Source organism: Corvus brachyrhynchos, unplaced genomic scaffold (assembly GCF_000691975.1).
Source record: "Corvus brachyrhynchos isolate BGI_N302 unplaced genomic scaffold, ASM69197v1 scaffold42, whole genome shotgun sequence".
NCBI classification, from domain to species: Eukaryota; Metazoa; Chordata; class Aves; order Passeriformes; family Corvidae; genus Corvus; species Corvus brachyrhynchos.
In genome coordinates, this window is record NW_008237242.1 from 3,480,549 (window position 1) to 3,500,431 (window position 19,883).

The 19,883-nt window shown below is 37.3% G+C and overlaps 1 protein-coding gene across 1 annotated transcript in view; it reads left to right on the forward strand.

Moving 5' to 3' along the window:
- Window positions 1-322: 322 nt before the first annotated feature.
- The window catches only part of NNT (nicotinamide nucleotide transhydrogenase), a 46,094-nt gene continuing 26,533 nt past the window's right edge, over window positions 323-19,883 (forward strand). Inside the window, exons 1-12 of the mRNA XM_008630632.2 lie at window positions 323-547; window positions 7,691-7,920; window positions 9,023-9,240; window positions 10,650-10,737; window positions 11,350-11,438; window positions 12,251-12,438; window positions 13,187-13,320; window positions 15,262-15,453; window positions 16,422-16,575; window positions 17,471-17,632; window positions 18,450-18,560; window positions 19,296-19,441. Of these exons, the coding sequence (XP_008628854.1) occupies window positions 397-547; window positions 7,691-7,920; window positions 9,023-9,240; window positions 10,650-10,737; window positions 11,350-11,438; window positions 12,251-12,438; window positions 13,187-13,320; window positions 15,262-15,453; window positions 16,422-16,575; window positions 17,471-17,632; window positions 18,450-18,560; window positions 19,296-19,441 (1,863 nt within the window). The 5' untranslated portion in view covers window positions 323-396. The remainder of the gene's footprint in view (window positions 548-7,690; window positions 7,921-9,022; window positions 9,241-10,649; window positions 10,738-11,349; window positions 11,439-12,250; window positions 12,439-13,186; window positions 13,321-15,261; window positions 15,454-16,421; window positions 16,576-17,470; window positions 17,633-18,449; window positions 18,561-19,295; window positions 19,442-19,883) is intronic.

Sequence of the window (19,883 nt, forward strand, 5' to 3'; positions counted from 1 at the left end):
ACTCCTGCGGGAGCTCTGGCAGGGATTGGAGCCGTTTGTTTGGTGCCTTGGGGCGCCGCGGTTTTCCCGTGCCACGGTTCCTGTTTTCGAGCAACGGTGTAAAGAGAAAATGGCCTTGAGTCGCAGAAGTGCCATCCCCAGGTCGGCTCGTCACGGCAGCTGTTTTGGTTAAGAGCTGTCTTACTTAATTTGGAAAAAAAATTGATTGTGTTTTCTAGCCAGAAAGAGAAAGGTGGTGAGGAGTGATTGTCTCTAGTCTACTGGCAGTCGACTGGCCCTAAACCTGCTGCGTTTACATGCCTTCTGCCCAGTGTCATTAATAACTCTTGATTTGTTTTCACATTTGCCCCAGGGATTCCATACGTGGCAAGGAATTTGTTGTGAAGTCTGGGTGCAATGGCGAGCCTTCTGCGTGTCACTGTCAGTGGGTGCTCAGCTCCTGTTTTTGGCAATGTGTTCTCACCAAAGGCGTGTTCCGCAAAGATTCCATGTTTGCGAATGTTTAGAACCCACCAGGTGCTTGGGTCTCAGGCAGCTCCAAAGCCAGGTAAATTGATTAAAGTAATGTAAATAATCTTTTATTTTAAAACATGCATATAAATTCTTTCTTTTTTTTTTCTTTCTTTCAGATCTGCATTAGTACAGAAAAGACTTAAAATAGAAAGAACACTCTTAAAGCATGTCAGCAGCATACTTGAGTCAGTTGCAGCACAATTTTAGACTGGCTTTATAGGACTTATGCAGAAGGTGTTTGTGTTTATTATGGATACTTTGGATCCAAATAGTTTTTGTGGGTAGAGTGTCCGAGCTCCTGCTAATACTTTCCCTGCTTGAAGGAAGTATTTAAATAAATGCTTTTCTTAGTAAAAGCCTGAGTTCCCCAAGTTTTGGTAGTTTTGGTAGTGCAGCTCTTTGTAAGTACATGAGAGAAAATACAGACCTCACAAAGAGAGCATCTGCAAGCATAAGTATACGTGGACATTATTATCCCATCTGAAAAAAACTTCTTTGTTTAGGAAACACTTACATTGTATCACTTTGAAAAACTATTGATCTGTATCTTCATGTATAGGGTTTGTTAGTGTATTTGCACAAATTGCATTTCAGCAGATAATGGACAAGTTCAGGTATTTTCAGGAAAAAAAAACCTGGGAAAGGGGGCACCCTTGTTTCCAGTTTCTAATATGAGCCTAATATATGAAGATCAGAACTGACAATTTTTTTCTCTATTCTATGCTATGCATAACCTGATAGTTGGAAGACAGGCCTTTTGTTTCTCTTCAGCACCCAGTAATTTGTCCCCCTGGCAACATACATAGGGAAAATTCTTTAAGAGAAAAAGAAACAGAAAGAGAACTCCTAAAACCCCAACACTGAAGAATACATAAAGCAGGTTTAATGCTATTTTTGCCCATTAATACTGCATGGGTCATGTCTCCCTTGGAATTTAGAGACCCTGCTTCAGTGCAGATCTAGAATCTTGTTCTGCAAAACGTGAATGTGGAGAGTTGGACTGATTGCACACATGATGTTTGGTTCTTCCAAATGTAGACAGTAGGTAACTGCATTAGATACTTGAGAGTATTAGGAAAGTAGTGTTGTTGGAAATAGAAGTGTCTGGTTGTGAAAACATGGGACACAAAAGTAGCATGAAATAGCTCTGAGAAGCCTGTGTTGCATAGAATTTGTGGCAATACTAACAGTGAATGGTGCATTTTGTGGTCCTTTCAACTTGGTGACTGAAGATTTTGGAAGTTCTGAAGAAATGTGATGAGAGGAAATTTCTTTACTCTGAGGGCTCCTGATAAATCTGTATCACAGTTGCGTGATAAAACCAGAATTTTTTTGATAGATTTGCAATGCTCCGAATTTTTTTTTCCATGTTAAATATCTGAATGAAAGAGACATCTGTCAGTCTTGATATGGCAGATTGTCCCTTGGTTGGGAGTGTAAACTGGAGCATAGGAAACTAGGTTCAAAGTTCTTTCTCAAATATCCCAGGTAAGTGTCCTTGTTTGAGTTTGGAATCAATTTTGTATTTGATTTTGACCACAAATTTCATCTTGAAGCTGAAGAATCTCTACAGTTTTACTGAAATTGGTATGCTACTCTGTGTGTGTGAATTTTCTTGTTTTTAAGAATCACTTTTGAAAAATTTTTCCACAAGGATGGAGAATTCTGATTAGTGTCATGTGTTTAAACATTCAGTGCTACCCCTTCAGATCTGTTGTGTGGAAGCCCTTATTTGGGGATTAGTAGTATTCATGAAATGCAGTTATTCAGTATGGGGAATTACAAGTTTGGTAGTCTTTTGGTTAATAATTAAGCTGTCCTTGTAGTATGCTTTAGTAACATGTGATTTGTCATTCAGTAGAGGACAAATCAAGGATAAAACAGCAATTTAATGACAAATTAGAAGCAGGGCTATTGCTTTTATTTAGTTTTTAAGTGCTCTTGAATGGAAATGTAACAGATACAAACTAACTGTGTTTTATTCTTTCAGAAATTATCTTTGATTATAGTAACACTTGGTAAAATCACTGTATTGCTAAGAAGAGTAAGTTTTCTGAAAAGACTAGTGTCACAGTGATTCTTCTTAAGGCTGTAGTTATTATTTTTCTTGTCTCAGATTAGCTTTCTTTCCATCCAGGCTGTGTTATGTACAAGAGTAATAGCTGCTTGAGGAGAAGAGATATGGAGTCAGCTGAGAAGTAAACTTGGAAGATGGATAATTTTCGTACTGCTAGCTGTTTTGCTGCTGCTTGCTTATTAGAAACATAGGAACTTTGATATAGGAGTAAACATGTATTCCCATAACTTGTCCCAGATAGTCACTATGACCAGGTGCTTCAGAAACAGGTATAAAACTTTCTGAAGCCATGGGAAAGGTGCATATGGAGTGACTGACTCTGAGCTTCCCAGTATACTTCCAGATTGGTTTGTCCTACAGCTCTGTGACTTTTACCCCTTTCTATTTTGGGATTTTTAATATCCTTTTTATTTTGATATTTATTTCTTAAAATTTCTTGGTTTTTTTCTAAACCTATAACAGTTCATTTTCAATTAATTCTCTAGGTAAGCATTATGTTATTCATAAAGAAGAAATATTCTCCTTTAATTTCATTTTTTTTTTTTTTTTTTTAAATTCCTTGCTTATGTAATAGGAGGGATCAGGTGTTCGTTTAATCTCCTGTACCATTTTTTTTTTTTTTCTTTTTGCCAACATCATATTGCTGTTCTTCGGAATATGTCCTCATCTTCAGAACAGGTGAGATGGTTTGTTTAAAGGTTATCAGAGTAAATAAAAAATAGGCAGGTTATGTATCCTGTTTTCAATCCCCGAACATATGGCATATAGTCAAAACTTCTTTACCTTTTCCCTAAGTCACTCTCTAATACTTGTTGATACTATTTCGTCGCAGACTACTTCCCGAAGTCAGGTTAAGGAGGTAAAAACCTGTATTTTTTTGCTGTAGTTTTAACTTAGAATCTTCTCTAAGATTCTTGTAGATAGAAGTTACATGGAGAAAGTCACTGTTATAGTTTTGTTTACTTGAAGTTTGAATATGTCCTCATTACACAGTTAGCACTATGGTAAGGGAATGAGAGAGTGGCTTCTTACTAGTTTTTCTAAATTCTGAATTTTGTATATACCACAGCATTTCACTGGAATCTATATTCCATTCTAAGACCTGTGGAATTTAATGATTCTACTTCTGATAGTGGCAGAATCTAAGTATTGTGTATATTCTACTCAATATATTAAAAAACTTCATGACTTTAAAAGGTGCTCCAGGTATGTGTATATCAGTCAGTATTTGGAAGATGTCCATGATGTCGTAAAGCAGTAAGTCACTAAAACATACTCAAGGCAGTTCTTAAAGAGATTATCTGACATGAAGGATTAGAAAGGCAGCTTGTAGGCTTCACACTCTCCTGTAACTTTAAACCCCTGGCAAGGATAGCAAATGAGCTTCCTCAAAATAAAACCTAAATCAAGGTCCTAAATTTATAATCGTTGATTTCAATCTTTCAAAACTATTGACTTCGATGAAATTGCTGAATTCAAGAAACCAAATCTGTGTTAATTACAAAGCTTCCTCCTGCCGGAGTATTCATCATACCATGTTGTGTGTGTCGGGGCAGACAGGCAGCGGGCCCAGCCACAAACTCATGTCTAGAATGCAAAGAGTAAATTTATTTCCATTACTTCGCCAATGGGGTATTGCTGAAGCAGCACCCAGGCGGAGGAAAACAAGCGGAGACACAGGCACCAGTAAATCATCACAGGCCTGCTGTTCACATAGGCTTATCAAGAGTTATTTCCAGCTGAAAGGGAGCTTTGCAATCCTCCTTGCCTGTGTGCTGCTTTTTAACCCTTTCTTCCCAAGACCTGTACTGAAGTTTTAAGATAGATCTTTGTTTTTGAGCTGTAGACATCTGCTCCATTTTGGTGCTGAATCATGTGGAAGCTCAGGACAGTCTACTTGAAAAATGTCCTGTACCTGCTCTAGCTAAAAGCTGGCAAACTGACAGCTTGCTTATGTATTCATTTGCTCCTGTGTTTATGGATTACTGGAAGTCTGGTAGTGGGACAGAGAAGAAAAAAAGGTGAGGCAAATGAGACTTGTTGGATATTTATCTTGGATTTTATCTCCCAGAGCATTGGAGAAGAGCATGTTCGTCAGTACTGGTCTGTGATCATTCTGTTTATTAAATAAGGTGCAAATACTTTCTATCTGAAAAAGTTGTACTAATTTTTATTGCATGCAAGATATACCAATAAAGAAAGAAGTGAGGAATGAGGAAACACATCTGGCATCTAGTGAGTGTATATTCCTGTCCTGTTACTCCTAGCCATTTGCTTTTCTATTCTGATACTCCACTCAAAAGCGAATGAGCAAAAGGAAATCAGAAGCATCTATTGTCATTTGAACCTTAGGAGCTAAAAAAAAGATTAATTTATTTGCTTGAGAAAAATAAAAGCTTTAGTAAAATGTCTGTATGCCTTTAGATTTTTAGTTATCTATTTCCTTTATGCTATAATTTATTCCTCCCCTCCTTTGCTCCCCCTTTCCCCTTCCTTCTTCCCCCTTCCCCCCCTGCCTTTTCCCCTTGTTTTTCCCTTCCCCTATTTTCCCCCATGTTTCCCCCCTCCTTTCCTCCCCTTTGGCATTCTTGTGCTACAAAAATTTTCAAAAGGAGAAAGGGAAGGTAGGACTCCAGTTCTTAACTTTTCTCAGTGCTTTTTGCATTCTATCCTACCCTAGAGTTACTTCCTCTGAAATTCTGATTGGTCTCTGTTATCCTAACAAATTTTAATGTTCTAGGTTTCATAAAAAAATTCCTGCTTCTAAAAGACAAGAGAGCTCATTTCCACCGAGTTGATTTAGTGAAAATCAGAAGCAGGAGTTTATTGTGTAGTAATTAGAAGAGATGAGGAGAAAAGTGTCTTCAAATGACGAGGGTAATTTGAGTGACAGCAACAGTTACCACAGCTGGTAACAAGTGGTTAGTGCTGCTGTGGTAGGTATGGCCTGAGTTGCACGGTGATGTTTAGATTTGGTGTATGCTGGTGAAACAAATCGTTGCAAAGCTCTGTTACCTTTGTGGCTCTGTTGTTTTAGATGTGCATTTTTGCTCCTGTTCTGACTTTATGTTCTTTTAATGTATGTTTTTCTGAATTTGTTGTCTTATGATTAAAACATTTTAAATGTTCTCCAACATATAAAACATCAAAAACACTTCTATCTTCAAACTATTTGTTGTTATTTTATTAGTTAAATTTCAAAAACAAAGCTAAAACAAAACAAAAGTAAAAGTAATTAGAATAATAGAATCACTAAGGTTGGAGAGGAACTCTAAAATCAAGTCCAGCCTCCAGCCTTTGACTGAACACCACCTCGTCAACTAAACCATAGCACTAAGTGCCACATCCAGTCATTTCTTGAACACTTCCAAGGATGGTGAATTGCTCACCTCCCTTGAGCAACCCATTCCAGTGCTTAACCACCCTTTCAGTGAAGAAGTTCTTCCTGGTGTCCAACCTGAACCTGCTGTGGCTCAGTAAAACCTTCCCTGGTGCAGCAATTGGAAGTAATGAACTTCTTTGTCTGGTGATCTTTCATTCTGTCTTGTTGGATGTGTTCAATTTTTTTTTTTTTTTAATGAGTTAGTAGGCTGAGAAGTACAGGTAGGTATTTAAGTACTAGTTCTTAGCAACTATACTGTTTTTTCAGAACATAATATGTTGACAGTATCTTGAAAGTTTCAAACTGAAAATATTTTCAGATTGTCAGCTTTAAGCACATTGTAGTACAAGTGCAATTTCATAGGTAATTATTTTTGATATTTTAAATCTAAATCTAGTTCCTCAAAGCTCTGATACTGTAGTATGTTTTTTGCTTTTTTTCGCTTCTTTATTTGCCTGGTACAATTTTTTGTAGCACAATACATAGTATTGGTGGACAATTCAAAAGCAGATTTGTAATTTAAAACAAGCGTGTCATGAATGTCCTCCCCTTTTTAAGGTTTGGGGTTTCTTTGGTGGTTTTTGCTGTTGTTGTTGCTTGGTCATTAATATAAGTGACTGCTTAGACTGCTGAAATTATAGTTCATTAATATATATGTGCTGTAAATGTCTTGCATAGTAATGTCACAATCCAGGTTTAAATTCTGGATAGGTGTCAGTGAAAGCTGGTACAGGATTCATCCTATGTGTCAGATTGCATGCTGTCAGTGTAATTGAAGCAGTGTGATAGTTTTATGTATGATTATTCTGCTTGAGCCTGTGTATTCATAAATAATGTATTTAAACACTTGTTTGGATCAGAGAACTTGAACTCCCAAATATTAGGCTGAAGGCCCCCAAATTGTACTCAAACGAAGTTAGATGTTTGTAATTTGAAAACTTTAACTAAAACATAAATTTCAGCTTCAGCAGTTTCCTGGTGTTACTTAGTGGAGCTTTGAACAAGTTAAAACAAGGAAATAACTTTGAAGAGAAATATTTTTGAAGAAACTAGTAGATGGATATTCCATTATTCTTCAACTACTACTGAATTAATGTTTTTCATTTCTGTGGCAACTTTTAGAGTAGTTTATTGATGTACTTATGCCTTTCAATGTCCTTTGTGCGTATGTTGCATTCAGTCACAGTGATTCGATGTAATTTGATATACATTACAAACTGTAATGTATATTACAGCTGTAATTTGATATACATTACGTGCATACTCAGTTAAAATGCAGTTTCACTGTTCAAGCTCATTTATTTATTTCTTCACAATAACGTGGAAGTGACTAGAGAGGGATTTAAATTCAGACCTGAGGTAGAATGTGTTATCACCAGAACACCAGGTATTGTGTAAATCAGAATGCCAGTTACACAATCAGGACTGTGTAAACACCGATGGGTATAAACTGCACCAAACACTTGTTACTGCTTGTGTGGCTGATTGTGCTGACCTGCTGATTGCTGAAAGAACAAGGATCTCTAGGAAGAAGGTGTAATTTAAGGAAATGTAAATGACATTCCTAGAAAATAGCATTCTGCTTCCTCTTCCCTTAGGAGGGAGAACTGCTAACTGTGACATGTCTGCATGTGTCTGTACAACATTGAAGAGTGTCCCTTATATCAGTTAATTAGTGTTTAGTACAACTAATGCTGTCTTATCTGCCACTCTTACAGGAATTCCTTATAAACAGCTGACTGTAGGTGTCCCCAAGGAGATATTTGAAAATGAGAAGAGAGTGGCTCTATCACCAGCTGGAGTTCAAGCCTTGGTTAAACAAGGCTTCAATGTTGTGGTGGAATCTGGTGCTGGAGAAGCTTCCAAATTTTCTGATGACCATTACAGACAAGTTGGAGCAAAAATCCAGGGAACCAAGGAAGTTCTGGCTTCTGATTTAATTGTGAAAGTAATTGCTTTATTAGTATATTTCCTATTACATTGTTTTTGGAGAAATGTATAGGTAATTTTTTTCTGATAATCTGTGGAAAGTTCAGTAAATAAGGTTCTTTAAAGTAACATTTTCCATTTTGAGTTCTGATTCAAGTTTTGTATTTTTTTTAGTAGTTCAGGTGTGCACCTCCACTAAAAAAAAAGTAAATGACAGCATTGAAAAAACTGTGGATAATTTCTTAGCAAGTTTTTAACAACCTAGGAGGAGTTGTGTTTTCTAGAATGAGGTATACTGGTTTGGAATCTAATCAGATGAGATCCCTGCTATAAGAAATCTTTTATCCAAAATTGGTAACATACAACTCTAGTTACTCTTCAGATAGAGTGCTTTGGAATTTTGAAAATTGAAAGTCTGTAACTTTTCTGAATTCCACAGCAACAGTATGTTTCAAAATTTGGGAAAACTGCTAAAAGCGGATATGCTTAAGAGGTCTGAGGTTGTGCAGAGAAGGAGAAAAAAAAAGACCTTTACCTTGATGTTGAGGCTTTCTTCAGTTCCTCTGTTTAAAATTGTCCCATCAGCATTGAACACAGAATTCTGTGAGGTACTGGGTGAACAACCCTTTTAAGTCGGTTTCACCTTGAAGAAAAGTGAGAAACTCGGGAGTGAATATAGATGAAGATCAGTATCTACTGGACATCTGGCATGAAATTCCCTATATGTAGTCATGCACTGCAACCTAATTAGTGATTCTTAACCTGTGGAGCTTAATTGTCATATCTGTTGAGTAATCATTTTGCTTAAAAATGGTGGGTTTGAGGGTAGCTGTCTGTTATAAAAGCAAGTGACTGCTGGTTAGAAGTCATCAGATCTTTCTGAAGGTGTGTGCTGACAATTATTGCCCCGTCACCAACCCAGCTAGAGCCAATTCCATGATGTGGACTGCAGCTGAGAAGAGCAGTTACTCAGTTCAGTTGTGTAAATAGCCTTTGATATACTTTCTTCTTTCTGTACTTTTTTGGATGGGAATGGACAGATTGCAAGCTGGGAGAAAGGAAGTGGAATGTGTTCTGATTTCTTTCCTCTGATTAACTTGGAAACTTCTGTCTTTTGTCAGGTGAGGGCTCCTATATATAACTCATCTCTAGGTATACATGAGGCAGATCTTTTCAAGACGCCAGCGACCCTGATTAGTTTTATCTACCCAGCACAAAATCCAGACCTCCTGAAAAAACTTGCGGAAAAAAGAGCTACTGTCTTGGCTATGGATCAGGTTCCACGGGTCACCATTGCTCAGGGATATGATGCACTTAGCTCCATGGCCAACATTGCTGGGTATGATTTTTTTTTTTTAGCTTCACTAAGTATTGCTGGTTTAAAATCATGTGCTTTGATATTCGGTATATCTAAAGTGATTCTACATCTCTGTTTTCATGCAGCACTTTTGAGCAGGATGGTGCTATTGGAGGTGCCAAACCACTAGTTTCTTATGGTTAGCTTTGCAGCAGATCAGAGCAAGGCTTTTAAAATTAACAAACCTGAATGCAATTCTTCTAATTCCTTGACTGTTTTGTGTAGTGCCCTTTTGCTCTGAACTAGATTATCTTGAGCACAGAGTGACTGTCATGAGGATCTGGTGTTGTTAGGAGCTCACTAACCCAAACAACACTCGGTGTGAATGCAATTGCCTTGGCAGTTACAAACAAAAGGTCAAATATTGTCAGACCGTCTCCATGCTTTGCAACTAGCATTTTAGGTATTGCTGTGAATTAAAATGTTGCTGTACAACATCCTTTTATTGGCTTCTTTTATTTGGTTGGTTTTTTTTGTTATTTTTTTTTTTGTCCTTTTACTTAGATGATGTCTGAGGCACAATAAACCTTTGAGAAGGCTGCCAGATTTTGTGCACACAAGCAGTGTACGCCCGTGTGCATGTTAGCTTCCCCATGTTTTCATTTGGTGAAATTTTACTAAAATACAGAAATTCATAATATATTTGAAGGTATAAAATGTACAAGGTGTATTCCAAACTTGAACTAATTTTGTGGCATACAGACCTCTATATCCCTCTGCTAGAGGTAGGAAAAAGAGTGGAATGGGACTGTTGAACCTTAACACTGCTAGTAAAAATGCAAGAAAATATGCCCTGTTGTTAAGAAAAGAAAAAATTACACATTAATCTTTATTTTCAGATAGCTCTGCGGGTATTAATTTGGTGTCCAGCTACCCATGCTTGGATGGGGCAAATGAAGTAGCAAGGTTATTTGCCCTAAGCCATATAGCTCCAGAAAGTTTAGCGTCAAAGTACCTTTCTTGAATGTGCGCCTGCTGGTCTAAGTGAGCTAGCTGCAGGGTTACTCTGAGTTTTGCAGTTATTTGTTCATTCTCCCTTCCATAACAAGCCTCAGGTTACAGCCTTGGAAGGTAGTTTTAAGGACCACAGAGTTAACTTCGGGCAAGTTGGGCATTTATTTTTTACGTAAAATTTTATTATTGAGAGTGAATAGTTGGAGACATCCAGTATACTGCAGTCCAAAAATTATATCTGAAAATGCATTCCATGATTAAAAAAAAGGCAAGAAATATGACCAAAGACTATTAAGCTTGTGTTCGATAGTAAAATACTAAGCTTGCTTTATTCTACACATGCTCTGGTCAAATGTTCATCATGTAGATTGTTTGTAATGAATGGAATTTTACTGAATCTGAGAAAATACTGATATATGTTCATCCTTGATTGACAGTTACAAGGCTGTGGTCCTGGCAGCAAATCACTTTGGTCGATTTTTCACAGGTCAAATCACAGCTGCTGGTAAAGTTCCTCCCGCAAAGGTATGTGCAATTAAACACATACTGTGGCAAAAGGATATGTGAGTTTCTGAGCACACGTAACTGTTGCTGAAACTGTGTTAAAAGACTTTTTTCCTGCCTTTGGGCTGTTTCTAGAAACTTTAGAAATCATCGTAATTATTCTCATACCACATTTTGTTCACATCTGCAGTGATTTTGTTTTGGGAATAATAGAATAATTTGAGTTTTATTTAAGTTTGCTTAGTTTTAGACATCCCATTAGCTATATGGAGTTGGATTTTTTTTTTTTCCAAAATGGGGGAAGGTAAGGAAGCAGTTAAGAAAATTCAGAGATTGGTATTTCTGATGCATTGAGGAGTGCAATGGAAAAGTTTACTTGATTGGAATTACAGGTGGATTGGGTTGAAGAGAAATAAAAGTAGAATTAGGGAAGGGAAAAAGGAAGATAAATCAAGGAGAAAACCTGTGTTTACTTAAACAATTAGCTACAAAAGAGTTGGCTCTTAGATATGTGTAATTAGGAGTTACAGCTTTCAAATTGTTGGATGTATGGGGCAACTCTGCCAAAGTAAATTTGGTTTTATCTGAAGGTATCTTGTTTAAATGGCTGGTTGATGAGGTTTATCATTCCAGGTCTTGATCATTGGAGGCGGGGTTGCTGGCCTGGCTTCTGCGGGAGCAGCAAAATCGATGGGTGCAGTGGTTCGTGGATTTGATACTAGGTAGGAGTGTGAAAATTGTAATATCAGTCTGAAATTACTTTGTGGCTGTATTACAGTGAAATAATTTGTGCTGCACTGAGTCATAATTCACTTTCTACCATTTTTATGCCATCATTAGTCCTTCATTTTTTATTCATTCTAAAATCTGTCTAAAACGTTTCCCTTTTTAAAATTCCCTTCTTAAGCACTCCAGATACTGTTATCTTGAGATGCAAGAACATTTCTGTTTAGTTCTCTGCATGTTGTGAATGTTCATCTAACACTGAAACTTAGTCTCATTATTTATTGTGGTGTCATATGATGCAAAATAAATTACAGAATATTAAAAAGCCACTACTCCAAATGCCTCTTCCCCCATGTCCCCCCCTCCTCCAGCAATTTACGCTGTGAAAATAAGACTTACTAGTACTTCCCATCTCATAGTTTAAAGACAGGGTCACAGGTTCTGTGGTTATTTCCCGTTTTAGGCACCTTAGTTTGGGCTGTAGATTTACCAAGTCTCGACAAGAGAAGTGCATTAGTCAGCAGTGAAACCCTCAGGTTTGAGGCTTTTCTTGGAGCAACTCTGCTGGCTATACAGGAAACCATAGGCTGCCTTCATTCCTTGTTCAAATCTGTCTGGAACCTAAATTTATCAATGTGATTACTTTTTTCACTGAATACAGAAAGTTGAGGACTTAGGTTACAGTCTCCTTAACACTAGAATAAGTTTTACATCTCTTGTCTGAAGACTGTTACAAAAGCCACTGGTAAAGTCATGATGTATTTTTAAGGTAGTGGTTTTTCTCTCACCTGCAATTTACTTTTTCTAGAGCTCCAGCCCTGGAACAGTTCAAGTCTCTTGGTGCTGAGCCTTTGGAAGTAGATTTAAAGGAATCTGGAGAGGGACAAGGTGGTTATGCTAAAGAAATGTCCAAAGAATTTATCGAAGCTGAAATGAAACTCTTTGCCAAACAGTGCCAAGATGTTGACATTATCATCACTACAGCACTTATTCCAGGTATGTTTTATGTGAAAAATGCTAGTTTTCATTTATATAAATAAGTTTGCATATTCTGGAGTTGCATCTCCATGGAAACAGAGGGGTTGGCGAATTACATCTGTGTGAGCATTTACCTTTACCCTTTTGTGACAAAAGACCTGGTTTTAGAATGTGTCCCTTTTTTTTTTAACAACTTTTGTTTTCATAGGCAATCAGTCTGACTCAAATACCATCATGTTTTTTTTACTATAAAGGAGTCTATAATAATAAAGTAAGAATATATAATTCTCTTACATATTTATTGCATCATTGCTACTTCTGCTATACAGTTTGTGCACTGAAACAAGTCTGATTGAAATGGTACTGTCTTTTGTAATTGAAACATAGTAAGGTAGAGGTTAGATTTTAGTGCTTTGTATGGCACAATATCTGTAGTTTAACAACTTATATTGTGGCCATTTTTTTGTTATGACTGGAATTGTAAGATTGGATAAGACTGTTGGTTTGCTGACAGAACTGTACTTACCTTTGGTAGACTACCCATGCATAACTTTTTTGTATGCTTTGGAGCAGGATGTTCTAGCATCTCCTCTGTCTTTATAAACAAACTTTCTGTGATTTTTTTTTTTTTATCGTAGGTAGTGATTACTTGAAAATTTTGCTTACAAAATTAAAGTTTATATATAGAGCAAAGAGAAGTCATCTCCTAAGTTCAACACATAGAAAGCCGTATTTTGTGTTTAACTTGCTATACCTTGTTTGTCAGGCAAAAAAGCTCCTATCTTGTTTAACAAAGATATGATTGAATCAATGAAGGAAGGTTCAGTTGTTGTGGATTTAGCTGCAGAAGCAGGAGGAAATATTGAGACTACAAAGCCTGGAGAAATGTATGTTCATAAGGTGAGCATTTTAATCTGCAGTTCATTCTTGGTTTGCCTGAACTTCCACCATGTTTTGTAAACTGCGTGCTGAAAATGAGTAGCTGAATTTTCAACAGTCTTTCAGCTGCTTTGGGCTGAAGTAATCTTTTAGATTTGTGTTTGGTCACTATTCATAGGTACACCAATTTGAATATTCTAAAAGAAATGAACACCTTTGTGTAGTGGTAATTTGGTTGTTAATGGATATTACATTAATTCTTGCTACTTAAACTTCCAAGTCCAGTGTTTGTCTCTTCTGAGTTGAAGGTGGAGTTTGATATCTATTTCTTGGTCTACCTAAAAGACACAGCAGTAGCAATAGGTTTTTTGACTTTCTTATCACCTCCCCTGACTGGATGTTAACATTCCCTGTCATAGGTAAAGCTAAGCAGGTTCAGACTGTCAGTGTACTGTACTTCAGTACAAAGTATCTGGCTTACTCAGTACTATTTCAGCTTCAGGAGGGTGCTGGCTTTGCTTGTCTTTATCTTCAACAACATGCATGTATCTCCCATAGAGTATCCAAGGCTTTTGGAACCCAAAGTAGATGTAGCATAAATTGGTTCATTAAAGTAAGCAGGTTTGGTCTGGGCTGAACTACTTTGGTTTTGCTCCAGTGTTCATTTGCTCAGTTGAGAACTTGTCTTTCTGCTTTTTGGGTTTTGTTTTGGGTACTTACGGGAAATCTCCTAACAATTACAGAAATCTGGGTGATGAGATTTATAGTAGCGGATTTCCTAGGCTGTAATTTGGTAATGCAAGGATATAATGCCTTTATTTGGGAAGCCTGTAGGACACTGCTGCCATGGTTGTCATTGACATAAGCAGAATTCTGTTTGTATATATCAAAGAATCACATGTTGCATTTGTCTTTGTGGCTTTCTAGGCTTTTGATGTCATTGGTTAAAACCTGAAACTAGAGAATGTAGAAGAGAAGTAAGCAGATACTTGCATGAAGAGTTCATATGGAACACTTTTAGTCAGAAGAGTATTACCCCTGGATTTAGTGTACTGGCTCTGTGCTATGGAAAATAGCAGCAGTACAGAACTATTAGGATTGTGCCAGAACATTGCATTAGGAAGCCAGAGTTCTGGAAGCATGCACGGGGCCTTAGCTGTAAGTTGTGGGAGCACTGTTTTAACACAAGCCTTCTTTGGAACACCTAAGTGTGTATGCCAGCCTCAGTTTCCCATTCCTTCCTAAAGCCTGATATCCCTTAGTTCTCATTAGTTCTGTAAGAAGTGAGGATATATTAGGTTACATTTTTTACATATGTATGAACTCAGACATATTACTTGCACCACTCTGAGGGAGCTCTCTTCACTCCACTGGCACACAGAAAGTTATCGCCAGTGTTTGCCTTCCAGAAAAACTGAGAAGATGCCAAACATTAGGCAGATCTACTTAAACTTCCAAGTCCAGCGTTTGTCTCTTCTGAGTTGAAGGTGGAATTAGATATCTATTTCTTGGTCTACCTAAAAGACACAGCAGTAGCAATAGGTTTTTTGACTTTCTTATCACCTCCCCTGACTGGATGTTAACATTCCCTGCCACAGGTAAAGCTAAGCAGGTTCAGACTGTCAGTGTGTACCTGACTGCTTAAAGAAGTTAGGTTCTGAGAGAATGGCAGGATTTGGAGAAGACAAGCTCTTGCATCGGTGTGTCTTCCTCTCTGTGAAGTCTTGTTGCTAACAGAATTTAAGGTTTTGTATTTGACCATGTTGGATTCTGTAGCTATTGTGAGTAACCTTTCCCTGATTTAATAGTGTCAGAGCTGCAGGTAGCTGATTTAATTGAGGTTACAAACAGAAATAAGTGAAACAGTTTGGATATGTATTTCCAGAAGGATATACTGGAAGAGATGATGGTTTTTCAGACGTTGTACAAATCCTTATTATTTTACTTGGATTTTTTTTTCAGGGTGTTACACACATTGGGTACACAGACCTGCCTAGCAGAATGGCTACTCAGGCCAGTACCCTGTATTCTAATAATATTATCAAACTTCTAAGGGCTATTAGTCCTGACAAAGAAAACTTCTACTTTGATCCAAAAGATGACTTTGACTATGGGACTCTGGATCATGTTATTAGAGGAACTGTAGTAATGAAGGTAAGCCAGTAAATGTTCTCTTCTTAATTTGTGAATACAGACCTAACATCATTTTTGTCTCTTCAAAATACATTCAAAGATACTGCATATCAACAGACTTCAGAGGTGACTTGAGATGGAGCATGTGGGAAACTCTGTGTTTATTCAGCTGAATATTCCTCTGTCTCTTAGTTTTGTCTTCTTGTCAAGGTTAAACCTAATGTGTTTACTAATGAAAAATAGGAAAAGGATAAAGGTTGCATGTTTCATGTGATAAAAGCATAGCTACTTAAAACATGTTTGAGACTTTACCAGACCAAAACATTCTTCCAGAAAAACATTTTTCCTTTTTTTGTTTTTTAAATAAGTGTTCCTTTTATAGTAAGAGGAAAAAAAAGGTGAAACTAGAATATGCAGAATACTTTAAGCTTTATCAGAAAATAATAAAATAAAAACTCAGGGCGGCATTGACTTCAGCTCTCCCAGACCACTGAAGTGGTGTGTACAGCTCAGGGCTGATAGCTCCACAGTTATTCCACAGAGGCCTGAAGAACAACAAGAAATGTGGGATATCAGCCTTGGTTCCTATCTGAGGTCTGGGAAGGCTGTGATTACAGTTCACATCTATAGCAGATTTTGTTATTTCCAAGACCTTGTTTTATTTTGCATAGATGTTTTCCAGTTCAGGAACTTTATCTCTTTGTTTTTCTCTTGTTTCTGCTCTGAAGCCTTGTGCTGTGTCTTTACCAGGTGCCCTTGGACACTAATGTCAAATCTTGTTTGAAAAATGTGTAAACCAGTATGATTAACTTGGTCATGCCTTGCAAACTTCTGCTGATGCAGAAAAGGAATCTGTTGTGGACATGGCTGTAGGATGTTAGCACTTGCCTGAATTGCAGGATTGGGAAGAAAAGGCTTCTTTAAATACTAAGTATCTGCCACGTATAACTGTATATAAGTGATGTATAACTGTAAATATCTCTTGTCAGGATGGCAAAGTGATTTTCCCAGCACCTCCACCAAATAACATTCCTCAAGGAGCACCAGTGAAGCAGAAGACTGTAGCAGAGCTGGAAGCAGAAAAAGCAGCTACTATTACACCTTTTAGAAAAACCATGACTAGTGCATCTGTATACACAGCAGGTAGGCAACTTCCAGAGCTGGAGAATCAATGTAGAGTACTCCCCATTTTGCTAATATTTTTGAGTGACCCATCATCTAACTTGTTTGATTGAATGGCTGTTTGGGAGAGCAGTTGAATGGCTGGTGTATCCTGGTGCAAAATCAGTGTAATGTAAAAACTGCTTGAGAAGGAAAATAAAACTTCAGAAATTTAACCAAAAGTCTTGACATTTCAGCAAGTGCTGATTCATGCTCTGTGCATATATGTGTGTTTGGCTCTATTTAAATATTAGAAAAATGCTTAAAATTCTGAAGGACTCCTGCCAGGGACTGTGCCCATACTTTGCATCAGAATCAGTTCAGTGCCTTTGCTTTCTTCAGATTTTACTGTACTGTGTGAGACTTACATGTCCACAATCTACTAAAGTACCAGACATAGGACATTTGCTTTGTCAAATAAGCATTTGTTCTTCATTTCATTTGTTACTCTCAGTGCATCAGAACTTCTGCATGAGGTAATTAATGAATTCAGTAGTCTTAATTTTAATCCCTGTTCTTCATACATATGCTTTGATACATCCAAGTAGTGTCTCAACATAATTGTGACTTCTGCATTTCTTTTCTATAGAACAGGAGAGTGACAGGATTCAGTGTTGGTGTGGAAACCTATCTGCTGCATTGTGTGCATGCATAACAAATAAGTGTGGATTATATTTATGGCTTCACTTTCTATTGTAAAAGAAACACTAGCACCGAAAGAACTTTGTGTATTTGACAAAATGATCCCCCTGATTTTGAAACTAGTCCATGCAGAGAACTCCATTTTGCTTTTGTGTCAGTACTAGGCTCCTATTGTATACAGTTTAAATGTAAGAAGTCACTGAAAAGTCATAGTTTTCCTGTGCTTTCCTTCTAGGTTTAGCTGGTATGTTAGGGCTGGGAATTGTAGCACCTAATGCTGCTTTCACACAAATGGTGACGACGTTCGGCCTCTCTGGAATTGTGGGGTACCACACAGTGTGGGGTGTGACTCCTGCTCTGCACTCCCCACTCATGTCTGTGACTAATGCTATCTCAGGTAAGTGGCTGTCACACAGCTGCTTGTTGTCTACTTGAAGCAGGCCCAACTTCTTTTACTTTAGACATGTCTGCTAATATACCTTTTAGAATGCCTAAGAGCCTAGTATTACTGTGTGCGTTTGAGTTTCATAAATAGCAAGGACACCTGAAACATTGTATTTCTGAGAGTATGATTTTTTTCAAAAGGGCAGATGTGTTGCTGTATACTTTTAATTTTCATAAGTAATTTTTTACACTTGACCTGTTTGCTTAAAAGTTTGTTTTGCTTGAAGTGCTGCAGTCTCCTTTCATAGACCACATCCTTCGACCCATCTCTCCAAAAGGTTGCCCTGAAAATAACTTTTTTTTATCTTTCATAGTTTTTTACATTCTTTTATTCATCTCCTCAAACTATGTGTTGTGAGAGAGGGGGGGAAAAAAGAAAATAAATCCTAAAACACCCATAAAATTCATAATTCTTATAAATAAGATTTTATGTGTCTGTGTTTGGCTATATGTGGCAGGTTACAAGTCTGATCTACTTTGATTGTTAAAAGCAAAGTTTCTTTTATTGAACAAGTACTTGGCTAACTCTGTGCTTGAGGCACTGTTCTTCAAAACTACATCCACATAGTATTTTTTTTCTTTTGAAACATGTTTGTATTCCTGAAAAAGACCGTGGTAGTCTTCCTTTAAGCAACAATGTGTGAAGTAGGGGTCAAAATTTGAGTTGACTGGTATTTGTCCTGCAGTTGAAAGGAAACTTCTATAGGTATAGAATCTTTTAAGGTTACACAATAACCTTTTCCAGTAACACTTTTTTCTCTTTTAAATAGGTCTGACTGCAGTTGGTGGGCTGGTACTAATGGGAGGACACTATCTCCCTGAAAACATTTCCCAAAGTCTAGCAGTGCTTTCAGCCTTTATCTCTTCAGTCAATATTGCAGGTATGAATGTTAGGCTTTATCCCAAGCATACTTCAAGTACTAGTGTAATTTTTAAAATTTCTTCTCTCTCTTTAATTGTATAATTCCAGAAATACTAGTCTGAGAATAGAATCTGAGAACATTTATCAATAAAAACCCATCAACCCTCCAATTTTCACAGTAGTTATTGTAAGTATTTTGCATACCCTGAGGAGCAACCTTTTTTTAGGAAATATTTAAATGTGCATTTTCCTTTTGCGGTATCCTTTGGATGATGATTATATACAATGTATTTTCCTGTATAACCCAAGATGGTAGTGGATTTGTACTTGTATTCATTTTCCTACTTGAAATATATACTAGTTGCCTAGAATAAAAGTCTGCTTCCTTAAGCTTCAGAAGTCCCAGCTTCAATAATAAAAAAGACAAGAAGGTGAACAATGTGACTTAGAAATACCACTTTTGCTAAAGTAGGTGAGGTGAACACAGTCATAAACTACGATATGTCCTACAGTCAGTGTAGAGTATGGAGCCAGAGCAAGTCCTCCTTTTCTTCTGGAGTTCTTCCAAAGGCTAAAAGAGACAGCAAGATCTAACCCTGATTATACTTTGTTTTCTGGTGGTTTTCTAGGTTACTAGCTTTATTGATTGCTAAATTGTGAGGTAATATGGTATTACTAAATATTTCTCCTATATCTTGGCATGTGCTTGATTTCAGATTTTATTTTTTTAAGATTGCTCCTTTACTTTGTCCAGGTGGCTTTTTAGTTACACAGAGAATGCTGGATATGTTCAAACGTCCCACAGACCCTCCTGAGTACAACTACTTGTACCTGCTCCCTGGTGGTGTGTTCATAGGAGGCTACGCAGCTGCTCTCAGCGGTGGCTATAGCATTGAACAAGTAAGAAGATAATTTTATGGCTCTTAGCCCAGTGCTCAGTGTTGTTTCTTCATGCCTGTTCTGTTGAGGAGTAAATAACAAATAATCTAAGGTCTTTCCATCAGCTGCATATTCCCACAAGGCCAGTCTGAAGCTGATTAACTGTAAGATTGCCGTCACAGAGCTAACATACTTTAAAAGCTTTGTTGTTGTTGTTTGGTTTTGTGTAAAGTAGCAGGTGCTTTTATTTGTTGGACTGTTTTCCTAAATTACAGTCTAAATACTACAGAAACTACAGACATCAGTCTTTAATTTAAATGTTTCAGGAAGTTCAACTTGGCATGACAGTTAAAAAAGGATGGGATCAGTTTTCAGCACAGAGGGATGTACAGGGACTTGACCTATAGCACCTTTTATAGTAAACTTTTGTTTGCATTTGTTTTACTGGAAAGAAAAATCAATC